The following is a 12961-nucleotide window of genomic DNA, read 5'->3' as shown; positions in this document are numbered from 1 at the left end:
GCCTGTTGCCCCTTGTCACACTGAGCAGGAGGCTTTGTGTGACAGAAGAGGGAATAGGAACCTTCAGGGGTTCCCAGGTGATGTTTTGCTGTGGCTGCAGCTTCATCTGCGGCAGGTACAGGGTGGTGCAGCCCTGAGGGCCAGGAGATGCATGGCAGGAGCTGGCCCCCCTCAGCCCCTTACCCATGGAATTCACAGGTCTGGTTCCCCAGGAGCACGGAGACGCGGCTGCCAGACCCCAGGTAGTGCCCAGAGATGGTCACCATCGTCCCTCCTGACTCTGGACCACGGCTGGGGTTCAGGAAGCTCACTGCTGGAGTCTGGGGAAAGAAAAGGTGAAACTCATCACTCCAGAGGCAAATCCCATCAGCTCCAGCTGAACGTGGTGAGTGCTGTGGGGGCACAGCAGGCTTCCTGCTGCTGAGAGACTCATCCTGGGTGGGGAAACTTAGAATCACTAAGGCTGGAAAAGCTCTCTGAGATCACTGAGTCCAAGAGTCAACCCCACACCACCCTGGCCACTAAACCCTGTCCCCAGGTTCCATGGCCACAGGTTTCTTGAACCCCTCCAGGGATGGGGACTCCACCACCTCCCCTGGGCAGCCTGGGCCAGTCCCTTACCACAGTTTTTCTTTCCTAATATACAACCTAAACCACTCCTGGCACAACTTGAGGCCATTTCCTCTTCTTCTATCACTTGTTCCTTGGGAGAGGAGACCAACCCTCACCTGGTTCCAACCCCCTTTCAGGGAGCTGCGGAGAGCTACCCAGCGGCTGGGTGCGTAATGCTGGCTGGTGCGTCTACGACGTTAGTGCATCAGTTGTGGAGCTACTGCCCAGCGTTCCACTGCTGCTGTGACTGCAGCAATGCCTTCAGCCTGCCTTGCTCCACACCAGCTATTTATCCCCCTTAATAGCTCTTGCAGAAAGCAGGTCCCTTTCTATTTGTTTTCAATCAGTGGTTATTACCAAAGTGTTGTGCTCACGCTTGCACATTACCCTCTCGGTGACTCTCATCTGCTCAGCCTGGCAGCCTCCCAGCTCCACTCCCCAGAGACCACCTGCGTGGCAGCTCCATGTGTTTGTCCTGCTTTCTCTCCTCTTTTCACAATGCAGCACTCTTGGTTCCAGGGAGTGACAGCACTTGCTGAAGCAGCTTCAGAGAATCATGGAATTACTTTGGTGGGAAAAGACCTTCAAGATCATAGAAGGGTTTGGGTTGGAAGGGGCCTCCAAAGGCCATCTAAGTCCAACCCTCTCTGCAGTAAGCAGGGGCATCCTCAGGTTGCCCAGAGCCCTGCTGAGCCTCACCTTGAATATCTCCAAGATCATTGAGTCCAACCTTCTTGTAAAGAAGGAAAAGACAGAACTGAGAGCCCACCCTAGAGACCTGCAAAACCTCCCAAGGCTGGGGTGAGGCCAGCATCTGATGAGGACCTGAATGCTGAGCTGAGAGTTTTCCATCCCCAGCCCTTGATTTGGTGATAATTATGACAGATTTAGGGATCTGCAGTAGCTCCAAGGTTCCACCTCCCCAGATAAAAAGGGTGTAATTGAGGTGACAGCATTGCTCCAGCACAGTGTCAGGCACCAGATGAGCTCACTAAGGCATGAACCCTCCCAGGGTCACAGAGAGCTCTGCTGGAAGGTACCAATCAATTTTACTACTGACTTGAACAGCATCACCCAGCTGGAATGGAAGTGGTGGTGGTGCTAAGGAGAAAAATAGAGGCCAGCTAACAAAAGGAAATGGTGTGCTGGAAGTCTGAGGTGCTGGAGAAAAAGAAGTGATGTAATCAGGGGAAGTGGTGGGGAGCAGCAGCAACAGGGCAAGGGAGGGTAGCACTGCCCAGGCTGCTGCAAGGGACCCCTGCAAGGTTCACCTCCACAACTACCTTCTGCTGCCTCCTGGTTGTTATTTAAACCAAAGCAAAGAGAACCTAGCAGCCTTCCAGCACCTGCAGGGTGCTGCCATGGGCAGTGACACCTCCCACTAGCCCAAGTTGCTCAGGACCCCATCCAGCCTGGCCTTGGACACCTCCAGGGAAAAGGCATCCACAACTGCCCTGAGCAACCTGTTCCAGTGTCTTACCACCCTCACTGTCCAGAGTTTCTTCCACTAACCAGTCTCAATCTCCCCTCCTCCAGCTCAAAGCCATTGCCTCTTGCCCTGTCACTTCCACCCTTGTCAAAAGTCCCTCCCCAGCTCTCCTGCAGCCCCTTCAGGTCCTGGAAGGCTGCTCTAAGGTCTCCCTGGAGCCTTCTCTTCTCCGGGCTGAACAGCCCCAACTCTCCCAGCCTATCCCCACAGGGGAGGTTCTCCAGCCCTGTGATCATCTTCATGGCTTCCTCTGGATCTGCTCCAGCAGTTCCATGTCCTTCCTGTGCTAGGGGCCCCCAGAACTGGATGCAGTGCTTCAGGTGGGGCCAAAGTTAGGCTGTGGTTGGACTCAATGTCCTCAAGGTCTTTTCCAACCAGGAGATTCTATGATTGTGTGAAGCATCAGTGTGGGGATTGCCTGCTGGTGTTGACCCCATCCCACCTGACAGATGCACCTGCAGAGCAGGGCTGTTCCACCTTGCCCAGCTCCCAGGGTACTCACCACAAACACGTACTGCTGCGTGGACTTGGCTGTGAACTCCGGCTTGCACTCTCCGATGCACAGCAGCACTGGGCCGGAGCTGATGCCTGGAAGTGCCTGCCCCATTTCACAGACAATCCTGGAGGCACAAATGACTGCAGTGAGGCTTTGCCAGGAGGTGCCAGCAGTGCCTGCTGCTGCTCCTTTCTTCCCCCTTCCTCTGCCTCTCTCTCCTCCTTTCCCCCTTTCCTCTGCCTCTCTCTCCTCCTTTCCCCCCTTCCTCTGCCTCTCTCTCCTCCTTTCCCCCTTCCTCTGCCTCTCTCTCCTCCTTTCCCCCTTCCTCTGCCTCTCTCTCCTCCTTTCCCCCTTCCTCTGCCTCTCTCTCCTCCTTTCCCCCTTCCTCTTCCTCTCTCTCCTCCTTTCCCCCCTTCCTCTGCCTCTCTCTCCTCTTCCCCCTTCCTCTCCCTCTCTCTCCTCCTTTCCCCCTTCCTCTGCCTCTCTCTCCTCCTTTCCCCTTTCCTCTGCCTCTCTCTCCTCCTTTCCCCTTTCCTCTGCCTCTCTCTCCTCCTTTCCCCTTTCCTCTGCCTCTCTCTCCTCCTTTCCCCTTTCCTCTGCCTCTCTCTCCTCCTTTCCCCTTTCCTCTGCCTCTCTCTCCTCCTTTCCCCTTTCCTCTGCCTCTCTCTCCTCCTTTCCCCCTTCCTCTGCCTCTCTCTCCTCCTTTCCCCCTTCCTCTGCCTCTCTCTCCTCCTTTCCCCCTTCCTCTGCCTCTCTCTCCTCCTTTCCCCCTTCCTCTGCCTCTCTCTCCTCCTTTTCCCCCTTCCTCTGCCTCTCTCTCCTCCTTTTCCCCCTTCCTCTGCCTCTCTCCTCCCTTCCCCCCTTCCTCTCCCTTTCTCTCCTCCTTTCCCCCCTTCCTCTCCCTTTGTCTCCTCCTTTCCCCTCTTCCTCTTTCCCCCCCCTCCTTTTTTCTCCCCCTCTTTTTTCTCCTCCTTTTTTCCCTTTTTTGTCCTTCCCCCCATTTTTTCCCCTACTTTTCCCCCCTCCTTTTTTCTCCCCCCTTTTCCCCTCCTCCTTTTCCCCCTCTTTTCCCCACCTCCTTTCCCCCCCCCCCTCTTTTTTGTCCTCCTTCCCCCCCCTCTTTTATTGTTTCTCCTCTTCTTCATTCTTCCCCCCCCTTCATCCCTTTCACATTGATATCTGCCTGTTTAGAGGAAGTTAATTACTGAGTCTATTTTTACCTCCTGTAGTAATTTAAAGGGGGAAAAGGGAAAAAAAAAATTAAAATTAAAAAAAAATAATCAAAACTAGACATAATGATTACATGCTGTAAACTCCAGAGCAGAGCACTAATGGCAATATATTAGCCAGTAGCAAAGTGAGAGCAAAGTCCTTAGAGTAACAGATGAGTTCATTAAGGGAAGAGCTCACGCTGCAGTCTCCCAGTTAATCAAAGCTGGGGAAGGCTGCTGTGAAGGATTCACTCAGCCCCATCACCAAGCCAGCAGTGGCCTGGTGCAAGCTCCAAAGGAGGGCACAGCTTGAGCTGTAGCCAAGCCAAGAATTCCTCTAGGAAGGCCACAAAGGGACAGTGACCCAGCGACATAGAATCAGTCAGGGTTGGAAGGGACCACAAGGATCAGCCAGTTCCAACCCCCCTGCCATGGGCAGGGACACCCCACACTAGATCAGCCTGGCCAGAGCCTCAGCCAGCCTGGGCTTAAACACCTCCAGGGATGGCACCCCAACCACCTCCCTGGACAACCCATTCCAGGGCTTCACCACTCCCATGGGGATGAACTTCCTCCTCACCTCCAGCCTGAATCCCTCCACCTCCAGCTTCATTCCATTCCCCCTAGTCCTATCACTACCTGATAGCCTGAGCAGTCCCTCCCCAGCCTTCTTGGAGCCCCCTTCAGATCCTGGAAGGCCACAATGAGGTCACCTCAGAGCCTTCTCTTCTCCAGACTGAACAGCCCCAGCTCCTTCAGTCTGTTCTCATAGGAGAGGAGCTCCAGCCCTCTGCTCATCCTTGTGGCCCTGCTCTGGACACCTTCCAGCACCTCCAGATCCCTCTTGTCATAGGGGCTCCAGAACTGGAGGCAGGACTCCAGGTGGGGTCTCCCCAGAGCTGAGCAGAGGGGGAGAATCACCTCCCTTGCCCTGCTGGCCACACTTCTCCTGCTGCAGCCCAGGATCTGATTGGCCTTCTGGGCTGCAAGTGCACATTGAGAGCTCATGGATGCATATGAGCTTGGATCAGCCCCCAGGATTCACAGCTGAGTAGCTGGGTGGCTTTTCCAAGCCTCACTCATCAAGGAGCAAAGAAATGTGTGGGTACAAGGAACCTCCTGCTTACCTCTCCCATCACATCCAATTTGACTGTGACCCAACCCCTTTATCCCATCAGTATGACACCTGCCTGGGCCTCCTGTGAGCTCAACCTTTACAGCAGTGTGGCTGCACATCAGGGATCTCCCCTTGAGCTGGGGCACCTCTCAAGGTGGCTCCTCAAAGCAGAGAGCCCTTGTACCAAAGGCAGATCTCTGGTGAGTGACCTGTGCCACACATATCCTTGTAGCAGGGCAACAGGGTCACAGATTGCATCGTGTTGGAAGGGACCCTCAAAAGTCATCTCTTCCAACCCCCCCTGCAGTCAGCAGGGACACCTCCAACTAGTGCAGGCTGCTCAGGGCCCTACCAACTCAGATCTTGAATGCCTCCAGGGATGGAGCCTCCACCACATCTCTGGGCAACCAGTTCCAGTGTTTCACCACTCTCATTGTGAATTATCCTAAATGATCTCAAATCATGGCCTATAGAAACCTGCTCAGATTTAGAGCATTAGGAAGAAGTTCTTGAAGGTGCTGGAGCCCTGGAACAGGCTGCCCAGGGAGGTTGTGGAGTCTCCTTCTCTGGAGACTTCCAAAACTCACCTGGGTGTGTTTCTAGGGGATCCTGCTTTGGCTGGGTGGTTGCACTAAATGTTCTCCAGAGGTCCCCTCCAACCCCTACCATTCAGTGATCCTATGATCTATGGAGGGGGAACACCAAATACCCAACTCTCTGCCAGTAAAGTAGCAGCCACCATCCAGTACCAGCCATGGGATGGGGGCACAGGAGCCCTGCTACACCTGAGCCCCATTCCTGCTGAAAGCCAAACTCCCAGCAGGTTCCTTGTTAGAAAAATGATGCATTCTGCAGAGCTGTAGGGTGCTGATTGCTGGGCTAAGTGGTCCTTTCACCAACATTAACCTAATTGCTGGCTGATAGATTGCATGGCTGGAGCATATGGTGAGTCATTACAGCCTTGGAATTCAGTCTGCCCACAGAACCCTGAAGAGGGTCCTTTTATCTGGCTTCATCTTGAAAAAGGCAGCTCTCCTGCTAACTCTCGCTGTTATCTGCCCAGGGTAAATGTTTTAATGATGTTAACAAACTTTGAAAGCTCAAGAGCCGTAATTAGAGTCGTGATTAGAAAAATCAGGGTTTGGTGCCATCAAAAGGAGGATAATTTTATCATCTTCTCTCCTTGATTTGGGAAAGGAAAAAAATAAGAAAACAAACCCAAAAGGAAGAAGAAAACAAAATGCTGCTCGGCAGAACAGCCCAAACCTCCAGCAGGGAGAGGACTGTGGGAGCCACTCCTGCAGTGGCCCAGAAGTGGCTGCATCAGGAGAAGTGTGGCCAGCAGGTCGAGGGAGGTGATCCTCCCCCTCTGCTCAGCCCTGGGGAGACCCCACCTGGAGTACTGCCTCCAGTTCTGGAGCCCCTATGACAAGAGGGATCTGGAGGTGCTGGAAGGTGTCCAGAGCAGGGCCAGGAGGATGATCAGAGGGCTGGAGCTCCTCTCCTATGAGGACAGACTGAGGGAGTTGGGGCTGTTCAGTCTGCAGAAGAGAAGGCTCCCAGGTGACCTCATTGTGGCCTTCCAGGATCTGAAGGGGGCTCCAAGAAGGCTGGGGAGGGACTGCTCAGGATCTCAGGTAGTGATAGGACTAGGGGGAATGGAATGAAGCTGGAGGTGGGGAGATTGAGGCTGGAGGGGAGGAGGAAATTCTTCCCCATGAGAGTGGTGAAGCCCTGGGATGGGTTGTCCAGGGAGGTGGTTGAGGCCCCAGTCCTGGAGGTGTTTAAGCCCAGACTGGATGAGGCTCTGGCCAGGCTGATCTAGTGTGGGGTGTCCCTGCCCATGGCAGGGGGGTTGGAACTAGCTGATCCTTGTGGTCCCTTCCAACCCTGAATGATTCTATGATACTATGAAGATGCTCTGCATGCCCACAGCACCCTTCGCCAGTGGTCCTCTGCTTGCCCTGATCCCCACACCCACCCTGGCTCTTGGGAAGGGGAAAGGAATCTCATTTTTGTCTTACAGGTCCACAGAATAGTTTGGGTTGGAAGGGATCTCAGAGATCATCCAGTTCCACCCCCCTGCTAAGGGCAGGGACACACTAGACCTGGCTGCTTAAGGCAGTTTCAAGATGGGAAGACAAAGACATGGAGTGAGCACAAAACTCAACCAACAGCAACGTGTGCTAGAGGCAGCTCCTTCTGCCTTGCTGGAGGTCAGACTGGGATCCACCAAATCCACCAAGACTAGAAATGGGGACATTGAGATTGGATGTTAGGAAGAAGTTCTTCCCCAGGAGGGTGGTGAGAGCCTGGCACAGGTTGCCCAGGGAGGTGGTGGAAGCCTCATCCCTGGAGGTGTTTGCAGCCAGGCTGGAGGTGGCTGTGAGCAACCTGCTGTGGGGTGAGGTGTCCCTGCCCATGGCAGGGGTTGGAGCTGGCTGAGTCTTGAAGTCCATTCTAACCCTGACAATTCTATGATTCTATGATATGCATCTCAGCACCAGAGGACAACTGCTTTCAGCTGCTTCTGAAAGTGGGGCAGATCTGTGCTGCTGAGACCACTCATGGAGCATCGATCAGATCCCCTTTCAGGCTGCTCATCTCCAGATTAAACAGCCCAAGGGCTCTCAGCCTTTCCTCCTCACAGACATGCTGCAGGACCCTCATCATCTTTCTAATCTCTACTGGACTCTCTCCAGCAGTTCCCTGTCTCTCTTGAAGTGAGGAGCCCAGAACTAGATACAATCATAGAAACAATAAGGTTGGAAAGGACCTGAAAGATCATCAAGTCCAAGCTGTCACCCAACACCTCATGACTACTAAACCATGGCTCCAAGTGCCTCATCCAATCCCCTCTTGAACACCTCCAGGGGCAGTAACTTCACCACCTCCCTGGGCAGCACATTCCAATGGCTAACAACTCTCTCTGTGAAGGATTTTCTCCTCACCTCTTGTTCTGGTGCTGGGGAAAAGAGACCAACGCCTTCCTGGCTACAACCTCCCTTGAGGGAGCTGTAGACAGCAATGAGGTCTCCCCTGGGCCTCATCTTCTCCAGGCTCAGCAACCCCAGCTCCCTCAGCCTCTCCTCACAGGGCTGTGCTCCAGACCCCTCCCCAGCCTCGCTGCCCTTCTCTGGACACGTTCAAGAGTCTCGATGTCCTTCTTAAACTGAGGACCCTGGACCCAAGGTGTGGCCTGACCAGTGCTGAGCACAGGGGCACAGAGCAGAAGGGGAGTCAAACCTCCCTCAGCCTGCTGCCCACACTCTTCTTCACGCCCCCCAGGAGCCCATTGACCTTCTTGGCTGCGAGGGCACACCGCTGCTCCTCCCCATCCCCATGCCCTGGGCACAACCCCCTGCGCCCCACCGGCGATGGGAGCCGGGGCCGCTCCGGGAGGTATATTCAGCACCCTCTGTGGGATGCCTATTTTCTCATGTGGGGCTGACATTTTCCTCAGTGAAATAAATGGAGGGGCTCCAGTGGATCCCACTCGGATTAAGCGGCTGTCACCGCCTCGCCTGCTAACAAATGGCCGCGCACCGCCCGCGGCGCCGCCTGAATCTCAAGCGTGATGAGGGAGCAAGAAGGGGCAGAGAGGCTCAGCAGCAACCAGCGAGGTGCTCATCAGAAAAGTTGCTTAGCAAAGCAGGAACCGCAGCGTGGAGAAGGCAAACCACAACAACAAACTGCTCAGTGAAAGCTTCCAGGGATGCTCAGCCCTGCGGGAGAGCAACCAAACTTCTCCTCCCCTTGCGCCGGAGGGCTGGGGGTGGCCTGGTTCAGGCAGCAGAGATTCATAGAATGCTGTGGGTTGGAAGGGACATTAAAGATCATCCTGTTCCAGCTCCCCTGCCACAGGCAGGGACATCTCCCACCAGCTAATGGTTGCTCAAGGCCTTATCCAACCTGGCCTTGAACACCTCCAGGGAGGGGGAAACCACAGCCTCCCTGGGCAACCTGTGCCAGTCTCTCCCCACCCTCACTGCAAAGAATTTCTTCCTAATCTCCAGTCTAACCTCCCCTCTCTTCCAGCTTCAATCCATTGCTCCTCATGCCTCTGTAAACATTCCATCCCAGCCCTCCTGTACCCCCCTCCTCCAGGTACTGGAAGGCTGCTCTCTAAGGTCTCCCTGGAGCCTTCTCTTCTCCAGGCTGAACAGCCAGCAGGAGAAATGACCTCTGGCAGACTGTTCACCTCCAGACCCCTTCCTGCAGGGCTGCAAAGGGTGGTGAGATGGTGCTGTGTGTTTGATGGAGGTCAGGGAAGAAGGTTGGGTCAGCCCTGGGGGCCTGTGGGGGGGATGTAGGGGGAGTCCATGAGGCCACTCACTGCTCAGCGACGACGTAGTGCTCGGGCAGGGGAGTGCACTGCACCCCAGCAACCTGCACCCCGTGCGCGATCTCTGAGAAGTCCAGGCCCAGGTTCACGCCACGGATGGTCACCCTTGTCCCTCCTTCTGGGGGGCCTGACACTGTCAGGATCTGGAGGGAAACAAAACACAGGAGAGTTGAGCTGGTGGCCTCACAGCACTTCTGCTTCTCCAACCCCCAGGGCTGGCTTGGAAATAGATTTTTGCTCTTTGCAGGCTGCTCAGGGAGGCTGAGTGCTGACAACATCCACCTAGTCCTGCTGCCAAAGCCAGGGCAGTGCCACCCAAACCCAGGCCAGTGCCACCCAAACCCAGGCCAGTGGCACCTTCTCATGGCTCCTCTGGATGTCTTGGGAAAGGATGCTGAAATCCATCTGTGCTGTGCTCTGAGAGGGGACATCAAAGTCCTTGAGCTGGCCAAGAGTGTGGAGTAGGGTGGAGCAGAGCAGAGCAGAGCAGAGCAGGGCAGGGCAGGGCAGGGCAGGGCAGAGTAGAATAGAATAGAATAGAATAGAATAGAATAGAATAGAATAGAATAGAATAGAATAGAATAGAATAGAATAGAATAGAATAGAATAGAATAGAATAGAATAGACCAGACCATGTTGGAAAAGACCTCTGAGATCATCCAGTCCAACCTATCACCCAACACCATCTAATCAATTCAACCATGGCACCAAGCAGCCCATCCAGGCTCTTCCTAAACACCTCCAGTGATGGTGACTCCACCACCTCCCTGGGCAGCACATCCCAATGGCCAATCTCTCTTTCTGGAAAGAACTCCTTCCTAACATCCAACCTAAGCCTCCCCTGGCACAGCTTGAGACTGTGTCCTCTTGTTCTGCTGCTGCTTGCCTGGGAGTAGAGCCCAACCCCCACCTGGCTACAGCCTCCCTTCAGGTAGTTGTAGACAGCAGAGGAGCTGCCCCCTGCCCTCCCTCCCCCCCAGAAAGCCTTGCAGAAAGGCATGAGAGACTATTTTGCATCTCCAGAAGCTGTTAAGTCACCTCCTGGAAGAGGCCTGCTGCTTTGGAGAGCTTGACCTCCTGCCTTGGCTGCTTTGAGCGTTAATGTCACATTTTATTAGGAATTTGGCACCTCAAACGACTTCAAAATGTTAAAGGGTGAGGTGTGGGCTTTAAAGCTGCCTGTTTATAGCCTGCCTCAGCCATAATCATCTCTGCCCCTCCAGCCTTTCGTTAAGGACAATATCCTCTTCAATTAGGACTGTAAATTACAGCCATGGGCAGGCACCAAATTTGCCCTCCCCCCCCCCGCCCCCCAGCCTCTCCAGGAGTTGTTCTGACTCTGCCACCGGGGCTGCTGCTGCTCTTGGGTGAGTTACTAAGCTCCCCTGGGCCCCAGCTGCTATTAATAAACAAACACAATCCATAGAAGTGCAATTTCATTAATTTAATGGAGAAATCCTGTTTGTGCTGCTTTGTTCCACCCTTGTCTTTGGCAAAAGCCTCAGAGCTCTTCAAAACCTCTTTCCCCCTCCCCCCCCCTTAGCATTTCTGGCTGGCTGGCTCCTTTCCTGTCACCTTGCTGTGCCTTCACTGGGTTAGGAAGGTGGCAAAAGAGCAGCCCCACCATCACAACATGACTCAACAACTTCCAGCACCCTGGGCTGAGTGCTTCTCAGGGCAAAGAAATGAAATAAGAGGCTGGAGGTGAGGAGGAAGTTCTTCCCCATGAGAGTGCTGAAGCCCTGGAATGGGTTGTCCAGGGAGGTGGTTGAGGCCCCAACCCTGGAGGTGTTTAAGCCCAGGCTGGATAAGGCTCTGGGCAGCCTGATCTAGTGTGGGGTGTCCCTGCTCATGGCATGGAACTGGATGATCCTTGTGGTCCCTTCCAACCCTGACTGATTCTATGATACTATGATAAAGAGAGTGGCAAACTGGGTGGGAGAGGGGTGGGGTATGGTCAGGGCATGGTCCCCGTAGCACCCCCCTGCATGTTCTAGTGCCATGGGGCACATCTGCCCCTTCCCACTCCATGCAAACCATCAGGACCCCCCTGATCCCCAGCACTGCTGTGGTTTCCCATTCCCCTCAGCACCTTTCTGCATGTCAAGTCCCATCTGAAACCACCTTCACAGAATGGCTTAGGTTCAAAGGGACCTCAGAGATCATCTATTCCACCCCCCTGCCATGGGCAGGGACACCTCCCAACTAGCCCAGGTTGCTCAAGGCCTCATCCAACCTGCCCTTGAACACCTCCAGGGAGGAGACATCCACAGCCTCCCCTGGGCAACCTGTTCCAGTGTCTCCCCAGCCTCATACTGCAGAACTTTTCCCCTCTGCTTCTCTCTCTCCTTCTTGAGCTTTCCACCTCTGCTCCCTTGCTTCTCTCTCTCCTTTTTTAGTTGTCCCTTGCTTGTATCTCTCCATTTTTAGCTCTCCCTATCCTTATGTCTCTTCTTTTTTAGCTCTCCACCTCTGCTCCCTTGCTTATATCTTTCAATTTTCAGTTGTCCCTTGCTTGTATCTCTCCATTTTTAGCTCTCCCTTGCCTAGTTCTCTCCATGTTTAGCTCTCCACCTCTGCTCCTGCTCAGGTGCTGCTGTTGAGCTTGGAGTTCATCCTGCTCCACACACCCAGCAGAGCCACGAGCCTCCACAGACATCAACCCACCACCTCCATCCTCTCCATGCTCTCATTTCTCCCTCCCTCCCCCCTTGGCCACAGGATGGAGGTCTCTAATTTATTCACCACCCAGTGCCTGCTGTGCTGCAGTCCTCTGTAACTCACACCACAGCACACAGCTTGCCTTGCAGCACCCAACTCCTTCAAGCACCACGTTGCTCATGATGAAGACACTACAAACCCAAGCTGGACTGCATTACACCAAGTCCTCCAGCTCTAACCTGACTTCTATTGCTAGCTGGGCATCACCTGGGCTCAACAATTCCCATACTTGACAGTTCCAAGTCTGGGACCTGTCCTTGCCTCCCTCCTGCCTGGTGCTGTGGGGGCTGCCACTGGCCCCATCACCCCTATGGTAACAGAGGAAATGGACACCTCCTCTGGATCTGCTCTCAGAAAATGCTTGCAAGCTGGTGCCTGTTGAGGTAGCACTTTTCCCCTTGCAGTGGTGATGCAGCCTTAGAATCAGCCTGTGTGGAAAGCCAGCCTGGCAAGAAAGAACCCTGCTATCTTTCAGGCAGTGGTAGTTTAAGAAGGACATTGAGAGACTTGAAGGTGTCCAGAGAAGGGCAATGAGGCTGGGGAGGGGTCTGGAGCACAGCCCTGGGAGGAGAGGCTGAGGGAGCTGGGGTTGCTTAGCCTGGAGAAGAGGAGGCTCAGGGGAGACCTTCTTGCTGTCTACAACTATCTGAAAGGAGGTTGTAGCCAGGAGGGGGTTGATCTCTTCTCCCAGGCAAGCAGCAGCAGAACAAGAGGACACAGTCTCAAGCTGTACCAGGGGAAGTTTAGGCTGGAGGTTAGGAGAAAGCTCTTCATAGAGAGAGTTGCTAGCTGTTGGAATGTGCTGCCCAGGGAGGTGGTGGAGTCCCCATCCCTGGAGGTGTTGAAGAGGGGATTGGATGTGGCACTTGGTGCCATGGTTTAGTAGTCAGGAGGTGTTGGGTGCCAGGTTGGACTTGATGCCCTTTGAGGTCTTTTCCAACCTTATTGATTCAATGATTCCAAGTGTCCT

At 54.3% G+C, this 12961-nt stretch overlaps 1 protein-coding gene across 1 annotated transcript in view; it reads right to left on the bottom strand.

Moving 5' to 3' along the window:
• PLXNA2 (plexin A2) overlaps positions 1-12961 on the bottom strand; it is a 221599-nt gene that overhangs the window by 42214 nt on the left and 166424 nt on the right. Inside the window, 3 exon segments of the mRNA XM_068159599.1 lie at positions 184-320; positions 2604-2721; positions 9262-9413. Coding sequence (XP_068015700.1) covers positions 184-320; positions 2604-2721; positions 9262-9413 — 407 coding nt within the window.

The sequence above is a fragment of the Melanerpes formicivorus genome, unplaced genomic scaffold (genome assembly GCF_026170545.1).
Source record: "Melanerpes formicivorus ecotype bairdi unplaced genomic scaffold, bMelFor1.0.p_v2 SCAF_46, whole genome shotgun sequence".
NCBI classification, from domain to species: domain Eukaryota; kingdom Metazoa; phylum Chordata; class Aves; order Piciformes; family Picidae; genus Melanerpes; species Melanerpes formicivorus.
The sequence above is the reverse complement of the archived record's forward strand: the minus strand, read 5'-3'. Positions and strand labels throughout refer to the sequence as shown.